At 40.6% G+C, this 20,114-nt stretch overlaps 1 protein-coding gene across 1 annotated transcript in view; it reads right to left on the bottom strand.

Moving 5' to 3' along the window:
- Window positions 1–20,114, bottom strand: part of CC2D2B (coiled-coil and C2 domain containing 2B) — a 106,845-nt gene that overhangs the window by 44,207 nt on the left and 42,524 nt on the right. The window contains exons 15-23 of the mRNA XM_054033473.1: window positions 18,743–18,878; window positions 18,282–18,403; window positions 17,570–17,747; window positions 15,680–15,830; window positions 9,382–9,529; window positions 8,911–9,049; window positions 5,999–6,202; window positions 3,988–4,080; window positions 2,521–2,615 (exon numbers count right to left, since the gene is read on the bottom strand). Coding sequence (XP_053889448.1) covers window positions 2,521–2,615; window positions 3,988–4,080; window positions 5,999–6,202; window positions 8,911–9,049; window positions 9,382–9,529; window positions 15,680–15,830; window positions 17,570–17,747; window positions 18,282–18,403; window positions 18,743–18,878 — 1,266 coding nt within the window. The remainder of the gene's footprint in view (window positions 1–2,520; window positions 2,616–3,987; window positions 4,081–5,998; window positions 6,203–8,910; window positions 9,050–9,381; window positions 9,530–15,679; window positions 15,831–17,569; window positions 17,748–18,281; window positions 18,404–18,742; window positions 18,879–20,114) is intronic.

Raw genomic sequence — 20,114 nt, 5'->3', positions numbered from 1 at the left:
CTAGACAGCTCTCTAACACCACATTCTACAGGCCATTATCCTCTGATCCCACTGAGGATTACCTAAAGAAACTACACCATCTGCTAAAAAAACTCCCTGACAAAGCACAGGAACAAATCCGTACAGACACATGCCTAGAACCCCGACCAGGGGTATTCTATTTGCTACCCAAGATCCATAAACCTGGATATCCTGGACGCCCCATCATCTCTGGCATTGGCACCCTAACATCAGGCTTGTCTGGTTATGTAGACTCTGTCTTAAGACCCTACGCTACCAGCACTCCCAGCTATCTTCGAGACACCACTGACTTCCTGAGGAAACTACAATCCATCGGTGATCTTCCAGAAAACACCATCCTGGCCACTATGGACGTAGAAGCCCTCTACACCAATATTCCACACAAAGATGGACTACAAGCTATCAGGAACAGTATCCCTGATAATGTCACAGCTAACCTGGTGGCTGAACTTTGTGATTTTGTCCTCACCCACAACTATTTCACATTTGGGGACAATATATACCTTCAAGTCAGCGGCACTGCTATGGGTACCCGCATGGCCCCACAATATGCCAACATTTTTATGGCTGACTTAGAACAACGCTTCCTTAGCTCTCGTCCCCTAACGCCCCTACTCTACTTGCGCTACATTGATGACATCTTCATCATCTGGACCCATGGAAAAGAAGCCCTTGAGGAATTTCACCATGATTTCAATAATTTCCATCCCACCATCAACCTCAGCCTAGATCAATCCACACAAGCGGTCCATTTCCTGGACACTACTGTGCTAATAAGCGATGGTCACATCAATACCACCCTATACCGGAAACCTACTGACCGCTACACTTACCTACATGCCTCCAGCTTCCATCCAGGACACACCACACGATCCATTGTCTACAGCCAAGCTCTAAGATATAACCGCATTTGCTCCAATCCCTCGGATAGAGACAAGCACCTACAAGATCTCTATCAAGCATTCTTAAAACTACAATATCCACCTGCTGAAGTGAAAAAACAGATTGACAGAGCCAGACGAGTACCCAGAAGTCACCTCCTACAAGACAGGCCCAACAAAGAAAATAACAGAACACCACTAGCTGTCACCTTCAGCCCCCAACTAAAACCTCTCCAGCGCATCATCAGAGATCTACAACCTATCCTGAAAGATGATCCTTTACTCTCACAGATCTTGGGAGACAGACCTGTCCTCGCTTACAGACAACCCCCCAACCTAAAGCAAATACTCACCAGCAACCACACATCCCTGAACAAAACCACTAACCCAGGAACCTATCCTTGTAACAAACCCCGATGCCAACTCTGTCCACATATCTATTCAAGTGACATCATCATAGGACCTAATCACATCAGCCATACCATCAGGGGCTCGTTCACCTGCACATCTACCAATGTGATATATGCCATCATGTGCCAGCAATGCCCCTCTGCCATGTACATTGGCCAAACCAGACAGTCTCTACGCAAAAGAATTAATGGACACAAATCTGACATCAGGAATCAAAATACTCAAAAACCAGTGGGAGAACACTTTAACCTGTCTGGTCATTCAGTGACAGACCTGCGGGTGGCTATATTACAACAGAAAAACTTCAAAAACAGACTCCAAAGAGAGACTGCAGAGCTAGAATTGATATGCAAACTAGACACAATCAACTCCGGTTTGAATAAGGACTGGGAATGGCTGAGCCATTACAAACGTTGACTCTATCTCCCCTTGTAAGTACTCTCACACTTCTTATCACACTGTCTGTACTCGGCTAGCTTGATTATCACTTCAAAAGTTTTTTTTTTTCTCTTAATTAATTGGCCTCTCAGAGTTGGTAAGACAACTCCCACCTGTTTATGCTCTCTGTATGTGTGTATATATATCTCCTCATTATATGTTCCATTCTATATGCATCCGAAGAAGTGGGCTGTAGTCCACGAAAGCTTATGCTCTAATAAATTTGTTAGTCTCTAAGGTGCCACAAGTACTCCTGTTCTTCTTTTTGTGGATACAGACTAACACGGCTGTTACTCTGATTCCTAACACAGTAACTCCTGAGGATATATACCAAAAAGGATATAGAGACCAAAAATGAAACCTGGTAACCTGATATTCCCCAAGCAAGTCCTGCACAGAAGCAAGATTAGCAAGTTTATGCAATACTAAAACTAGAACATTTTCAGAATAGAACCATACATTTAAAAAATTATCAATTAAAACATTCTTTCTATTTTTCTACCTATTCCCTCCAAAAGTTCATACTGCGAAGTGTTAAAGAATCACTTTTAAAATGACTATCACCTAAAATGTTCTTTTTAGCTTTTAGCCAACTCACATCCATTAAACTCAGTGAGAGTCATGTGGCTAAATTCTCATATACCAATTTGAAAATATATAGTATTACAAAGGTGCCAAGTAAAATATTACATTAATAAAGTAATGCATTTGCATACATTCATAATCTTTTGATACATTCATTAATTCAAAGTTTAGTTTTTAATTATACCTCATAGATATAATTTCTTCATAATCGCTCACAATATCCATTAAATTAAATTTGTGCTTAACTTTGACAAGTCGCTTTAAAATTAGTTTTCTCATCTGCAAAAAATAATTGAGTTTTTAATGAATTTAACATCTCTAAAATGAAAATTCACATTTGTAAATATATAGGCAGGAATTCTCCACTATGGCACTTTCATGCTACAGTGCCCTGGATCTGGCCAGGGGAGGATCCCCGAGTTCAGAATTCTTCAAAGCAGCTTACACTGCTTTGCAAGTCCACTACTGCAAGCCACAGCAAATAGGTCGCAGATTAGATGGAAGGGAAAGTGAGGTAGTGTAGACATCACAGATACCTCTATTACTGTTCTGCCTTATGCTGCAAACCATGTGGCAGCCTGAAGAGGTCACGACAACTTAGACAACTTCCCCAGGCTGCCTTAGTTATGCTGGCGATCATTTTGGCCCCTGCAGCAGACTGGAATCTGCAAAGATGGCATTAAGCCACTTTCCTCCCACAACCTGTGTTGAGAGATTTGTGCTGTACCTCTTAGATCTGCAGCACAAAATTTCACCCACCGAATTAACGTACATGATGATTCTAATGGGCAGAAAACTTCTCCCCACACTCAGGTTGAGTAATTTGGCTGCACACTGATAAAGTCCCCTGGGGGCAACCGAGGAGAAATCCTTGACCCTAATCTTCTTAGTCAAGAGTGTCATGAAACAAACTCCCGTTACAACCAGCTCAGAAGAAAAAAGATTCAAAGCCCCCTCCACCTTCTCTAGTGTATCCCTGCCTCCATTACTTACATTTGTTCACCACTACTGGACTTTGTGTATGGCAGCAACGGAGTAATTTACTAAAATATCAATTTCTTAAATTCTGCTTCTGAAGATGCTGAGGTGCTATTACTTCAATAAGAGTTAAGAGGACTCAACACGCCACAGGAATTACTCAGCATCTTACAGATGTGAGCCCTTGGTCTGGGCCCTAGTCATTGTCACTCTGCTAATGCATACAGTGCAGTGACAGACATTGGTAATGGAACATGGTGCCCCTCACCTCTAGATCATCAGCTGAATTCCAGTGCTGGCTGGTAGGAACCAGAAGCCATCACCATCTGATAGCTATTCAGTATTCTATACAAAATTAATTGGTGATCTCAGTCCAATTGAGGACAGGTGTCCAGCTCACCAAAAACACAATCACAAATGACTCCCTTATTTAAAGTCTGGAAGCCAAGGATTGTCTGGGTACAGAGACTCAGCTCCAGAAGTCATCTCTTCAGAAAAGGTTTTAGGTTCATTAGTGAAGAAGTTTGGACTGCTGCTGCACATTCTACTGCTATTCATTTTCTAGTACATTTCAATCCAACATTGTAATAAGTATTACTTTCACATTACAGATTCTGAAAAGAAAAAGTCATTTTTCTCATAGCCAATACAGTCATGTCAATATTTGTCATACCTTCCTTATAAAGTTGGCAGACCTAATCCTTTGAGCAGTAATAGGATCCATATCTGTCATTGATATATCCTTCTCTAACTGGCTTTCATATTCCTGAATATAGAATTAGGTAATTTTCCTGGATCATACACTGATCTTTACAAAACTTTTTAAAGAAAACGAAGAGAGGCATTTAAACAACCTATATTATGTTCCACTTTTTAAAAACTATGATGAAATTAACAGAAGTTCCAGAATATGACATCTTTGCTGGATTCTCTCAAAGTGTATCCCTAAACACTTCACAAAGTTAAACATTTACAAAACTGTAACTAATAACAACAGTGGGAAAGGGAACTTAAAATATATAGGCAAGAGGAGAAATATGTGTTTCCCCATACATGAGCTGAAAACAAAAGGAGAGTCAAAGAAGTGCAGAAATACAGAAAAGCAGTTTTATGAAAACAGAAACGACAGGGGAAAATGTGTTGGAACTGAAAGTAGTGAGACTGTGTGACAACACCAAGCAAAAAACTGATGCCAACTGAGCAGAGGGCAAAGGAAGAGAAGTAGGAAAAGAAAAAGTGATTGAACCACCAGTTGTGAGGTTGTGTGAAAAGACAAAGAAAAAGCTGGTGGTAGTTGGAGACAGTCTATGGAAGGTTTCAAAAATAAGTAGAGCATTTCTGAAATGAATACTGCAATGAACTAGGGAGCCAGTGGGGAAATTTGAGAGGAAAACATGATTCTCTGTATGTGTGAGAAAATGAGCCAAAGTATTTTGCAGTTTGGAGAACTGGAACTTGGGGAGGCCATAGCCAATCAAGATGAGAGAAGATGAAAGCATGGAGGAGTTTCAGCCAAGGTGAATCTGCAATAGTGATGGTGGCACACATAGTCCATGTTGTAGAGTGTGTGCTGGATAAAACTGCCACCCTAGGAGAAGGAGAAGAGTTTAGAGTCAGGGATGATGACAGAATAAGAGAAAAGGAGGCAAATGGAATGTCTGAGTCAAGAAGGAAGACAGAGGAGATGGAGTGGTGCTGCAGGATTTTCCTCTGGCTGTATTTCCTGAGATATTTAGCTGAAGAAAAGGAAGATGAAGCCACAAGATTACTTTGTGAAAGCATGCAGAGAGGCTAAACACAGAGAAGTCGTTAAAGATGTCAAAACATATAAACAGCTGAATATCATCAGCAAACAATGCCAGCACTTCCTGATATTAACCATACTTGTGGGAGCACTGGAAATGCTATTCCAAAGTTCCCATTCTGTGGCCACTGTCTTTACTACATGTTGCATTCTATCTATGTTATGCATACTTACCCATGCATCCTAGAGAGAATACTGATGATCAAAGAAGGACCACAGGACAAAACAGGCAGTTCATAGAATCATAGAAGATTATGGTTGGAAGAGACCTCGGGAGGTCCAAACCCCTGCTCAAAGCAGGACCAACCCCACCTAAATCATCCCAGCCAGGGCAGTTGTATTAAAGGAGAATTACCAACACTGCCTAGAACTCGTTTGGTATCAGAAAGAGCTAGAGGGGACAAAAGACTAAGCAAAAGACATCCCTGAATATTTTTATTTAAAAAAATGTCATCAGGAGCATTCAGAAATAGCTAATATAACAGGATCCCAAGAACTGTCTATGTTTGCCCTAATTTTTTCTTAGCAGCACTAGAAGAATCTATGCTTGGGTTAAGGTCACAAAAAGCAATTATTTCCTAGATACTGAAAGCAATGTTGTCCAATTTATTGTGTTAAAATTTCAGGATCATGTTACTCTGACTAGCACTTTACATCATTGAACTCAACAAGGACTACTTGAGTAATGAAGTGCTAGTCAACATGAATAAGGACATTGGAATCTGGCTCTTAAGCATTATATCATGATACTGTAAAAGATTACACATGTCCTTGCTGCATATAGAAATCAAATAGGAAGAGGAAAGTTGAATTCAACTACTGTGAAAAATGAAAGATTAATATTAAACTCAGATTGTCATATATAACATGAAACAAATACCTGAATGACTGCATCTGGTATCTCTCTATCATACAGTGGTATTTGCCGAAAATGGCAGAAATCTAATTGCTCTGAATTCCTAAGCTGCAACAGCTGGAAACGTTTACACTTTTTAATCTCTTCTTCAGTAACAAAGTTAAATTCTTCTTGCAGCTGTTCAAGACGAAAATATTTTGACACAGTTTGTTCCTTGGATCTTGCATACTGTTAGAGAAAGTAAAAGCAAGGTTCAAATATCTTAAAACTTTTTGGGTGATGATTAATAAATTTTGCTATTTGTTTTTATAAAGTGAAACTACTGGCTTGAGCCAAGCAAAGAACCAACAGGTTCTAAGTAAACGTCTCATACTTCTAACAATACATCTCAATATGACCTGCAATACCATTGCTATTATTTGGGGCTTCTCTTCAACATAGATTTTATTATGTGAACAAAGGCCCACATTTTTTCTATTGGTATTAACTTTAAGGAGAAACAGACATTTGAGTTTGTATGGCATTTTTATTTGTTCTTTTTTTTTTAAAATCCACCTAGTATTTTTCTATGTCACAGAAATTAAATGACTGACTAATCCGTACTATCTCTGTATACATCCATTGGCCTAGGAAATTCTAATGAAGATGTTTCTTAAAATAGCACGGTTCACGGACAATAGGTGGACCACAATCATTACTGAGTGGTACCCGCGAGAACAAAAAAGACAACCTGGTTGGCCTCCAAGAAGATGGGAAGATGACATTGTTAAAAATTTCAGACGAATGTGGAGAAGAAAGGCAAGAATGAGAGAAGAATGGTGGACGTGTTGTGACTGGCGCAGTCTTAATGACAGCTGAAGACAGATCGATCCAGGTGATCCAGGTGTAAAATATTACAAAGAGAAACAGAGTCTAAAACTACTACCTTTGAAGCAGCTTACTCAGTATCTACAAAGGGATCAAAGGAGACAACCCTTAGTCTTTCAAAAACTTCAAAATGAAAATTAAACTAGATTTTGTAGCAGTGAAGCCTCTTCTCGCTTTTGAAAAATTCCCCAAATTGCATAGTGAAGTCAGCTGTTCAGGCAGTGATCAGAAGTCATTACATGGACTCTCGAATAAGTCCACAGAGCCCCAGAAATTTTCAATTATTACCATTGCATCACATTTGACCACCACCTGGTTAATCTCTGCAGCTACTACTGAGCAGCTATAGGATCACCTAACTGACAGCACTGTGTCTCTGGTAGGATGGCTCCTGTTTCCATGCATAAAGTTAACTTCCTTCTGAATCCCTGAGATCCACAGAGTGAATGAAGTAGGGAAAACCCTATGAGGCTCCCCATCAGTGTGTTTTCCTCACCCCTGATCCTTCCCACAGATTTTGTGCTTCCTATCTCTAAATGATGTACTGAAATGACAAGACTTGAAACAGAAACAAAGAATAAAATTCATCACACAAGATGGCTGCAAATTGTTCTATTCATTTGCTCTCCCGAGCTTCACCATCATTTGTTTTAATAGAATCCATAGATTGATGATCTAAGTCTGCTATGGTTCATCTAAACAATGGGGTAAGAGTCATAGTGGAGTATGACACCAGAAGGAAGAATGACCAGAAAGAGTTCAGAGCAAATGACCAAAGTTAGGGAAAGGGAAAAGGATATGAGAGGTAGAATAGGAGAGGGGGTATGTCATAACTATAAAGGGAAGGGTAACAGCTCTCCTGTGTACAGTGCCATAAAATCCCTCCTGGCCAGAGACTCCAAAATCCTTTTACCTGCAAAGGGTTAAGAAGCTCGGGTAACCTGGCTGACACCTGACCCAAAGGACCAATAAGGGGACAAGATACTTTCAAATCTGGGGGTGGGGGGGAAAGGCTTTTGTTTGTGCTCTTTGTTTTGGTTGTTGTTTGCTCTTGGGACTGAGAGGGACCAGACATCAATCCAGGTTCTCCACATCTTTCTAAACAAGTCTCTCCTATTTCAAACTTGTAAGTAAATAGCCAGGCAAGGCGTGTTAGTTTTACTTTGTTTTCTCAACTTGTAAATGTACCTTTTACTAGAGTGTTTATCTTTGTTTGCTATACTTTGAACCTGAGGCTAGAGGGAGGTCCTCTGAGCTCTTTAAGTTTGATTACCCTGTAAAGTTAGTTTCCATCCTGATTTTACAGAGATGATTTTTACCTTTTTCTTTAATTAAAAGCCTTCTTTTTAAGAACCTGATTGATTTTTCCTTGTTTTTAGATCCAAGGGGGTTGGATCTGTATTCACCAGGAGTTGGTGAAAGGAAGGAGGGGGGATGGTTAATTTCTCCTTGTTTTAAGATCCCAGGGGGGTTGGAACTGTATTCACCAGGAGTTGGAGGGAGAAAGGAGGGGGGATGGTTAATTTCTCCTTGTCTTAAGATCCAAGAGGTTTGGATCTGTATTCACCAGGGAATTGGTGAAAGGTTTCTCAAGGCTTCCCAGGGAAGGGAATTCACTTGGGAATGGTGGCAGCGGACCAGACCTAAGCTGGTAGTTAAGCTTAGAAGTTTCATGCAGGCCCCCGCATTTGTACCCTAAAATTCAGAGTGGGGAAGCAGCCTTGACAGGGTAACTATCTGATTCAAGTAGAATCTAAAATAAAAATAGGCACACTTATAATTAGGGAGCAACACTTTCATCTTGTTGCTCCAAGTATATACATAAATTATTTAGCTTTGCTCCTACTTCTTTTGGCATCTCCAGAAATCTTGAACAGAAGTAGTCTCACAGTTCAGGCCCATATTATTTATAACCTTGGAGCCAAAGATCTCCTGTAAAAAATGCTTTAGTAGTCAATATCTAGAAATTCCCTAACTCCTGTCATGTTAGACTCAATACATAGTTTCTTCTAGAATCAATTATAAATTATTATTACAAATTCCTAATACTGAACTCTGCTAAACATTACCATAATGAATTCTATCAAATCTGAATACTCAGGGTCATTAGGATCAATCTTGACTTCTTTGGCCCATTCAGTAAGCTTCTGTCTGTCAGTGAACCACAAGAGTCCAGTAGCTATTTCTGCATTTATGTTTCTTGGCACACTAAAAAGAAATGCAAGACTTTCACTTATTTTGTCATACATTAGCTCCTATATACTTTATACAGAATGGTTTAGCAAACATTTCCAATTCTCACAGACATCATCAGGTTCAGTCTTATTCTAAGTCATGACTACAAGAAAAATAAAGATGGAAACACCCAAGAAATCTGTAGAAAATAGGTTAACTGTGGTCTACAGTAAATTAGCATTATACAGAACACCTTGCCATAAAGCAAATGATAATTTAGCATAACTTTTCCCATAGTATTAAACATGAGATGCTATTTAGTGAAACCTGTGACAATCTTATAGAAATATAAGATTTATTATTACCTGTAACAAGCAGAGATTATTTTCTGAGATACAGGGGCTAACGGAATTCCTTCCTCATCGACCGCCCAGGATAAGGAATACATTAGTTTTCCTGATGTCAAAAGACACACCTTTTCAGTTTCATTTTCATCCAGAAGAAAAGGTACATCTGTAAATTAAAAGTTGTTGGAAGAAAATAAATCAGTATAATTAAATTTAAAGTTCTCTCTCGTTCAGCTTTCCCCCAGCTTTTGAAAGCTGATATCTTCAGAAAAATGAACCCAAGTACACTGATCCTTCAACCCTGCCATTTGTTGTTAAAGGTCTACCCATCTTAATTTATACATCTTCCACACCCCAGTGACTAGTCTTTCACACCCACATCCCAAGACTTCTTTAGGATATAAGCACGTACTTAAGTGCTTTCCTGAATCAGGATGCTTTCTTGATCTGGGGCCTAAAGGAGGAGAGCCATTCAAACCCCAGATCTTCGGGAATATGTACAGTTCCTTAGCAGATCTAGCAAAAATTTCCGACAGGCATCAATAGGCAGTTTGTGATCTGCTGGAGTGAGGAATTGACTGGGAGGGAATTCTGAAAAAACATGTCTATTCCCAATCCTTTTGAGACCTTCTTTATTGGTTCTTGGACTTGGCATCCAGATTCTGAATTAGAGGATATCTCCTTCCTCAGAACCACTGGCTCACTAGGCCAGTCACAAAAACTTGATATGAAAATGGCAGAACCATTGTGTTATACTTTCTCGGTGTGCCCAGGACTGTGGTTTACCTTGTTACCACCCCCTGCCTCAGCAAGAGAGAGATTTGTTGGTGCTAAACTGAGTCACAGATTCCTGTCACCCCAGTCTGTTAGCCATCCCAGTCAAACTTCTCAGGACTCTGCCAGTCCCTTCTTTGCTTTGAAGTTAACACTTGCAGCACACAAGTCCATGAGCCCCTTTAAGAGCATTCCCCTGTGATATCCAGCACCAGTCACTAGGCACTCTCAGTAATTAACAAGTCCACTATCTCCAAAGAGACAGTATACACACCAACTTATTTGATTCAACCAAGAATTCACACTTTACTTAATATTACAGCACTGAGATCTACTTATGATAAAACAAAGAGAAGCTATTAACAAAGATAGATATTCAAGTGATACTGAGTAAGGGTAGTAGAAACAGATATGGTTACAACTGAAACAAAAGTATAACACATTTCTAAGAGACTAAACCTAACTTTAGCAAGCTACAATCCTTTGGCTAAAATAGTTTTCTCACCCTCAAAGTCCTTTTGCAGAGTTTGCTGATTTTCAGTCAAATCAAGATCCAAATTTTTCATTAATTACTCACCTCCACCAGGAGTGTTCTTCAGTGAAATAAATCAAAAATGTCCCTTTTGCTTTTCTTTATATTCCTCCCCGCCCCCCAACTCACTGTTTTGACCCCAAAGACAAGACAACCCTCTCCCCACCACCACCCCGGCCCATGGCTCTAGTATCTGGTGTCTTCCCATACTGATTTCACATCCTGCCATCCCCCTGCCTTTTCCTGTTGACATACAAATGCAACTCCCATTGTATTCAGCTCCACAATGCTCATTACATTAGAGACAAGGAAATAACTATCCTCATTCCTGTCTGGAAGAAAACCTGTTTTTCCCTTTGTTTGGTTACAGATTTTAAAGCATAATATCGGTAAGTACTCATATATATATACATATACATACATATATATATATATATATACACACACACATTCATAATTATATTAATGACTAATGTGCCACTGGCTGTCAGTCAATATCTTACAAGATGCTCTGTACAGATAAATACTGTGGCAGCAATGTGTTAGGTGTAGTGAGTTTGTCAAGCCTTACAAGAGTTGCTCACAGGTTACTGAACCACCATTGGGCCTCTGTGTCACACACTGACTTACAGATTTCAAATAACTCTTCAGAAACACAGTAAAACTCCCAGCAATCCTTAAAAAGGCTTTGTAGGAAACTTCTTAGAGGAGAGGTTAAAATCTACTGGCAAAATTTAGCAAAACAGGAAGCACTCACTGGTCCACTCAGATACTATATGCCAGAGAAAATAGCATGAAGAAGGCTCATTGAGATCCTCACTCTGTGGAAGTCTTGAGGCACCTCTTCCTCAGGGCTTGTTTACACAGAAATTTAGCATGCAGCAAACTAAAATGTGACTCTACCGCCCACTAGCTTGCAGCACACTAACTGTCTGTGTGGACCCTGCTACTTGTGCACCAAAAGTTTTGTAGTACACTCTGATGTACTGCAAACATCAGTATATCAAAGCGATTATGGAACTTTTAGTGCCTGGTAGCAGGTCCACACTATCAGTTAGGGTGTGGCAAGATAGTGAGCTCTAGATTCATCTCCTGGTTTTCCATGAACTAAGTATCCATGTAGATAAGCTCTCAGAGACTGAAGCTAGTTCCGGAACTGTCTCTTCCCCACATGTGAAATGGGAGTGCTAGGTTTTTCTTTTCCTGCTCCAGAGACCACCTCAGAAGCTGCCTCATTTTGCTGCTGCTTCAAGGAGAGCCTCTGGCTTCACAGGTGAGTTTCCCTCCTCAATTAGAAAAATTGAGCAGGCTATTTTTTCCTGTCACAGCTCCAGAAATCACTTCAGCTGCTGCTTCACTGCACTGAAATAGTGGACGTTTCTCTCTCTGTGAACAGAAAAACCAAAATATACTTAAAGCCTATGTAAGAAAGACACAGTTGGGATGGATCTTATTTTCTCTCTTTCCCTAGAGAGGCAAATGATGTCCAGATGCAACCTTGTAAGAAGAGGTTACTCATTTTGTGTAGTAACTGTGGTTCTTCAAGATGTGTCCCCCCATGGGTTCTCCACTTCAGGTGCCCACGCACCTCTTGAGTCCTTGATCAGAGATTTTCTGTTAGCATCGTTCATTGGCCCATGCGTGCGTCTTATGCATCCTCATGCCACACACTGATGCTATATAGGGCTGCATGGATGAACCACCATGGAAAAAGAGCTGTCTGCGTGAAGACAGCACTGCCTTGTAGGACTGGTTTTGAGTAGCTAGACATTGAGGTACACGAAGACTAGAATTGCTTTTCATCAGAGGTAAGCAGCCACTATTGCCAGGACCTTTGAAAATACCCTTGGGGCCAAAGAAAAGCTGGATGGAAGAATTCACTATTGAAAATGATTCTGGCCTATAGTAAAACATAGGTATTTAATGTGTGATGGGTGTAACACTATATCAAAATAGGCATCCTGTAGGTCAAGGGTCAAAAACAAAATTTACTTCCTCTAGTGAAGGAATTATAGTTGCCAGAGTCACCATCTTGAACTTTGGAGGCTTTAAAAATTTGTTTAGTAGTTTTAGATCCAAAATTGTTCTCCATCCTCCTTTGGCACAAGGAAATACTTTGAGTAACACCCTTTCCCTTTGTGAGGAGGTGAGACTAGCTCTATTGCTCCTCGCTGAAGGAGAGAGTCCACTTCTTGTTTCAATAAAAGCTTGTGAGAGAGGTCCCTGAAGAGGGACAGGGAAAGGCGTGAAAGGGAGGGAGGGACATAAAGTGGATGGTATAGCTTGATGTTATAACCTCTATGAGGCTGTAATGGCATTAGCACCTGCCTCTTGCGAGTGTCCCTTTCTGGCCGATATATGCCTGCAATCACTCTGTTTTGAATGGGGCGGCACCCTCCTCTTGCGGGAACCCCCTTCTGGTCAGATGTGAGCCTGCTTCTTCCTGTTCTTATGATGGGGTGGCACCTGCCTCTCGCGAGTGCCCCCACCCCTGGCTGATGGTTCTTTTGGCCGGTCTTCAGTGACTCAGCAGACCACTATCGCCCCTTCCAGGGTATATAGTCTATAGTTCTTGCTCACGGCCCTGGTATAGGGAGATAGCACCAAGGCTTCCTTCCCGGAGGCACTGCCTTCTTTAACAGCCCAACAAGGGCCCATCTTGGTACCCTAGGTTGGTGTCCTTTTGGCAGCCCTCGCCTGGGCTCAGTCTTCAACCAGACCAGCAGGGCCCCTCATGCCCCTCAGGCCCCTCAGCCCCTCAGCCCCTCACCTGGTCTGGCTAGGTTCTGGACTCAGTCCCCTGGGCTCAGCCTCCTTGCATTGACCTGTCCCCAGTCCAGCTGCTCTTCCAGCCAGCCAGGCACCCAGTCGTCCCTCTTCAAGCTCCAGGCAACAACGGACTGCTCTGCCTCTGCTGCTTCCTTTTACATGGCACTTCTGGCCCCTGATTGGTTGCTCCAGCAGCCCCTCTGGTTGGCTGCTTCCTCTGCATTCACTCTAGGCTGCCAGGAGGACTTCTCTGTTCTTTTCTGGGGCGGGGTGAGGCAGGGCTATGAGGCCTCCAGCAGGGGGCCTCAGGACCTAGTCCAGCCCATCATACACCTCCCCTCTCAGACAGGATTGGGGCAGTGGTTCTTCCCTCAGTCCTTTTCTGCCCCCGCTTCAGTCAGGGCATATTCTTTTCCTTGCCCCTGTCAGTCAGGGTCTTTTCTCCCAGGTCTCTCTTACCCATAGAGCATTCAAGAGGCCTTTCAGTACACCTCTGCCTCTGGCTCTCCTTTGCCTCTGCCTCTGACACTGGTTTTGTTGTGCTACTGCCTTTGCCTGTGGCTCTCTTTCGGCCTCTGCCTCTGGCTTTACACAATAAAACACTTAAAATCTTGCCTGTTGTTTCCGTGGCTGCCTCAGCCTCAGTTGTTTTACTGCCTCTTCACGGCCCTTGTGGATCAGGGTCGGTCTGAAGATCCTCACCCCAATACCATAATATAATAGAGTTCGTACCCGACTCTGGCAAGCACCCCCTCTCTGGCCAATACATGCCTATCACTCAGTTTTGAATGGGGCAGAGGACTGTCCAACTCCAGCCTCCCTATGTAATAGTGCTGGTGATCTAGTGAATCGCTAATGATAAGCAGCTCTGGGATATGTAGAAGCACCATGTACAGAAATAGAAAAGACTAACTGGAAGTCATCTTCATCCTCCTCAGTATCCTCTAACTGGGAGACACCAATGAAAAAGGGTTGAGAGTCCCGTGGAACCGGAAAACAATGGTAATCTGGAGATCAGTGTCTCAGTACCCAGAGGCATTTGGTACACATGAGCAATGGGAACTCTGGTTCATCCGTCACAAACAAGTCCTTAATTCTTGTGGTACTAAGTAGGGGCTTGGTACCAACTTGGTAGCTGAAGAAGGCGGTATCACTGACTGAGAATATACCGACACTGTGGTTTGCCTGGTACCAAGGGTGCTGAGTGGGTAGGTACTGATGGTGGGGTTGTGCCAGAAGGTAACTGTCTGGAGGGATTATTCATGACCACCTTGTCCCTCGTAGACGGTACCAGGACCCTATCAGAGATGTGTTTCTCCAGGACTTTCCAGCCCCGCTAGTACAGGAGGAGTCTTTTGCCTCTATGGTACTGAGCCGAGAGGTTGAGGCTTCCAAGACTGTGGATCTAGCTGAGGACTGGGGCCATATCAGGAGAATAAGACTCTCCAAAGGGAGGGAAAGGAAACAAATAAATCTTCTCACTACTTATATCTAACTAACTAACTATAAACTATCTACTAACAATTAACTACACTAAGCTAATCCTGAACAACCAACCATAAGAAACTGAATGAGATAGACGAGGCATGCTCAAGACAGACATACTAAAGCTCCGCCTCAGGCTGAGATGGTTGATTAGGAACTTAGAATGGTTCACCGGGCAGCCCTATTTCACCTCGGTGAATGGCACAAGGATTCATAGAATGCATGTGCAGGTTGAACAGATGCTGCTAACAGAAAATCTCCGATCAAGGACTCGAGAGATGCATGTGCACCTGAAGTGAAGCAATCATAGAGACACTACTCAAAGAAGTCAAACTTCTTATGTGTTTCTCTCAGTGAGGTATTAATCGAACTGGATAAGCAGAGAAGGAAGCTCCGAACAGCAGGAAAATCCTGGATGGTGAATGGTCATCATTTTGCCAATGAGGAGGAACTACCAAGTGTCTGTGTCATCACAGAGTGAGCTACAGGAAAGGCATTTCAAAGGAAGGTCTCAGTGTTAGAGTAATGCAAAGTGCTTTCACTCTGACATAGCTCTGAAAAATACTAAATACTACCATAGGTTTGGTGTAAGAGGTCAGGAGGAAGGAGGCCAAACACTACTCCCCGAGGAGACTATCAACTCTTCTTCAAGCATCAGTCAAAGAATTTAGATTTAAGACTCGGTCTCGCAGTGCACTATTCTGCCAACAAACCACTAAGCCAGGCTCAAATCTTTTTCACATATAAGTAACTTACTGCTTCCCACTTCTCCATTTGTGGGTTTAACTTGCTGGTCACAGCTAAATTCCGCCTGTTCCAATACACCTTTGCTTTGCAGTACAGTATTGTCAGGAATAGGTAAATATATTTTGGCCAACATATTTGTCCTTTTAGATGATTCACAAATCTAAAAATAAAACAATTTGTGCTGTAGTTAAGATGATGTGTCAAAAAAGAACAAATTCCAGCAAAGAGATTCTGAAAGAAGCTGGGGGAGGGGGAAGAAACCCCCAAAAGGAGGATTAATATAATTTTAGACAGACAGAATATGTACTTGTAATGGAAAAGTGGTTCTGTTTGCACAATCTTTCTTAACTACTTATATGGTCCTAATTTCCATAGTATCTGAGCACCTCAGTCTTTAAAAAAAATTCTCTTAACATCCCATGAGGTACTATTATACCCATTTGTAAGAACTCAGGCACAGAGAGACTAAGTGTCTCGTGCCTAAAGTCACACAGTAAGTCTATGGCAATAGAGCGAACTGAACCTGAATCTCACAAATCCCTAGCATCCTAACCACTGAGCCAATGTGCCTGTCAAACAATAGCCTGTTTGTATAGGCATACATATATTGAGTGATGAACTGCCAAAATATTAACAACGGTTCCCTCCTCTTCACCCCACGAGGGGGTTGTGCCCCTCCCTCTCCCCCCGGGACAACCGGTTCTAAAAGGGCTTCTAAATTTAACATCCAGTTCCTGCGAACCGGTGGGAACCGGCTCCAGCTCACCACTGCATATATTCTGCAATTGTAACTTGTACAGCTGTTTTTGAAAATTTGGTTCAATATTTTGTATGCTAATTTTATAAAGATAAACTATAACATGACAGAAAACACAAACATTAAGGGGCCAATCCAATTTCCATTACAGTCATGGATTTTTAATGCCAGAAAGGACCATTAGATCATTTAGTCCCCTCTCCTGTATATCACATGCCATATGATTTCATATAGCTACCTCTGCATTGATCCAATAACTTGTGTTTGACTAAAGCATATGCTCCAGAAAGGCATCCAGTCTTGATATGAAGACATCAAGACATGGAATATCTCCCAATTCCCTTGATAATTTGTTCCAGTGGTTAATCAATATCTGTTAAAAATGTGTGGCTTATATCTATTTTGAATTTCCATTTGGCTTCAGCTTCCAGCTATTGGTTCTTGTCATGCCTTTCTCAGCTTAGATTAGAGTTCTTCAGTATACAGTATTTTCTCCCTGTGAAGGTACTTAGACATGAGCTCTTCAAGAATCTCTCTGTAAGGCATTTTTTCCAGCCCTAAAATCATTTTTGTGGCTCTTTTCTGAACCGTTTCCAATTTTTCAACATTCTTTCAAAAAAGTAGACACCAGAACTGGATGCAATATTCCAGGATAAGTCTCACTAATGCAGTATACAGAGGTAACATCATCTCGTTCCTCCTACTCACTACTCCTCTGTTTATATCACCAAGAATCATATTAGCCCTTTCTGAAATCTGTCAGTTAGCCAGTTCTGAATCTATTTAACATGAGCCTTATTGATATTGCGGAATGCTCTCAGACTTTTGCAAAGCATTATACATCTACACTGCTACTTTTAATCAATCAAAGTTGCAATCTCATCAAAAAATATTAGGTTTGTTTGTCAAGACCTATTTCCCATAAAACTATGACTGACATTAATTATATTCCCATCCTTTAATTCTTTAGTGACTGAATCCTGCTATCAGCTTTGCCATTATTTTGCCTAGGACTGGTATCAGGCTAACTGACTTATAGCTACCCATCAATATGAGTCTTCCCGTGGATTTTAATGCAAGTTGGGGATCAGACCTAAAACATTGCACAGAAATGAAGTACAAAAGTAATTACATTACTATACCTCCAATCGAAGAGATTCAGGCCAATTTAATAACTGAATACTAAAAATTTGCTGAAACATTACTCTAAAATCCAGCTGTAGGGGAGCTACTGAAGTGCAAGAGACTTGTTTTTCATTGTAAAATATTTTAATAAAATACTGTTGCCTCTGAACTTTGGCTCTTCTCTTCTGTTCATACCTATAAATTACCAAATAGAATACAGATTTAATTAATTCTAGATAATCAAACTCAGAGTAACAAACTGGTGACTAAGTGCAACAGTTACCGTAGCATCACAAAAACACAAAAGCTTAGCAAATTGGTTAATTTAAAGGGAATACAAATCATGCATGTTTGCTATCAAAGATTAATACTGAGTACATAATAAAGAGATATTTAGCCTACATTTATAAAAAGACCCATGCCTCTGCTCAACTTTACACACTGTGAGCAGTCCCATTGACTTCACATTGCATAAGATTAAGCATGTGCATAATTCCTTAAAGGATGATGGCATTAATATGTTAAATTTTATTTTAATATAAGATTTACTTTTTTAAAAAAACAATCGAACATCTAAATTTTTAATTTAAATGAATTATTTTGAAGCTATTTACTTTCAAATGATAATACACTAATTTCTAAGGATATGTGAAATTAAAACATACATATCATCATTATTCTACCTTAGCAGAGAAATAAATATGTTGCAATTTACTAATTACAACTTACATGGGACACTTGGACACTGCTGTTATTTCTGCAGTCAAAGTGAGAAGTGGTATGAAAAAGGATTCCTTTATCTCTGAAAGTTGTGTTGAACTCACCAATGGAGGAGCTGAATCCAAACATCCCTAGAAATCAGTATCAGTATTTTAACTGTTTGTAACATACCTTTTTTAGCACAAGCATTAATTTCCTACATTCAAACTGGTTATCATAAGATATCTATAAAATACAATTAAGATCCTTTGGCCCCTTTGAAAACCTCCGCCTAAATTTTCACTGGACCTGGGACATTAACAGCATCACCATGATTTCCACAATTCTAAAGCAGTTGCTTTCTCTAGCAAATCAAGGAGCACTATACTGCTGTCATAAAAGCGAGTGACAAAACTCTCATTAGCTACAATGTGAGACGGATCAGGCACACAATATTTATTATTTTAAAACCTGTCTCATAATTTAAGTACCTTCTGTTTTCCCCAGGTCTCTGAAATATTGTCAGGGTTATCAATATTATCTTCTCCCTCCAGCCATCTGTCTTTTTCAGCATCTTGTGCTAATCCTGCCTTATATTCATCCTCATTATTTTTCTTTGTCAGCCTTCTTCAAACATGGATACAAAACATTTAAATATTATAATTAGAAAAATGTAGCTATAGTTGTTAGATCACACACTATAATCTTCCAATGTAGAACAAATACTTCAAAGTGTTACCTCACAGTACACCAGAGTTTGAAACTCGTGGAAGATATCAACAGGATTATAAATTAAAAACAGCCACTTTTTGTAATTATTTGCTTTAGTTAGAATGTTTGGGGAAGGGAGATGTCTACATCAAGGGCAAAACCCATGCTTTTTGTTTTGTTTATCTCCTTTCAAGATACTGATGCTCAATACTTTTCATTACCATAAAATAATTATAGAATTACAAAATTTACAATAGGAAATTTATAAGGACTGATAGAGAATTATCAATCAAAATTTCAGGCAATACCTTAACTAACCACAACCCTAATTTATAAGAGAGCTAGGAAAATATGGATCTAACAACAACACTATAAGTACACTACATTCACCAAATAAATGTCCTTTTCCAAAACTGTATTCCATATAAAACTGGTTATGAAACACATGCAGTTTTGATTGACTGCAGCTTTCTAAATATACTAATAGAAAGTCCATTTCAAATAATGAAATGTCAGAACACAGAAAATATAGTATTAGTTGCACTAGATAAGGGCATCTAGAGTGAAGGGCCATCTACCCAGCACAACAGCAGTACAATCAGACTGTGTGGGAATTCCCTCCTAGGGAACCGGAACTTAGGGTTAGAGTCTTCCCCTCAGACCCAAGAAATCTGGATTCTAACTAAATAGGTCCCACTCTCTCCAATGCACGCAACCCTCTCTAAGGTGATAGACCATCTGCTCCGAATGCCTATCAACTTCACTATGAGAATCATTTTTGACTTTGACCCAATGAAAGCAGGAAAAGACACCTCCCCCCATCCCCCGGAAGTCCTAAAACACAATCACTGGACAGTGACAACTGATATCTGTCCTCCACAAGCGTCCTACCCCTTCATATGCCAGATTTGGCTCAGAACAGAATATCATGGAGGCCCGTGATAAATTTGGAGGCCTTTGTGCTGTACAAATGACAGCATGAGAACTAGCCTAATATCAAACCAACACAGAAAAGTCAATAGGCTCCAACACAGCTATCTGCAACAGCTATTCCAGCCTAAGAACTGGAATGGTGTATATAGCACCTCTAATGGTGTTTGAGATATTGCATCCAGCTACATTTTTATAAAGTATCTTTGAAAAACTGTATTG

This window comes from Malaclemys terrapin, chromosome 7, assembly GCF_027887155.1.
Source record: "Malaclemys terrapin pileata isolate rMalTer1 chromosome 7, rMalTer1.hap1, whole genome shotgun sequence".
Taxonomy (NCBI): domain Eukaryota; kingdom Metazoa; phylum Chordata; order Testudines; family Emydidae; genus Malaclemys; species Malaclemys terrapin.
This window is presented reverse-complemented; position numbering and strand designations above follow the sequence as displayed.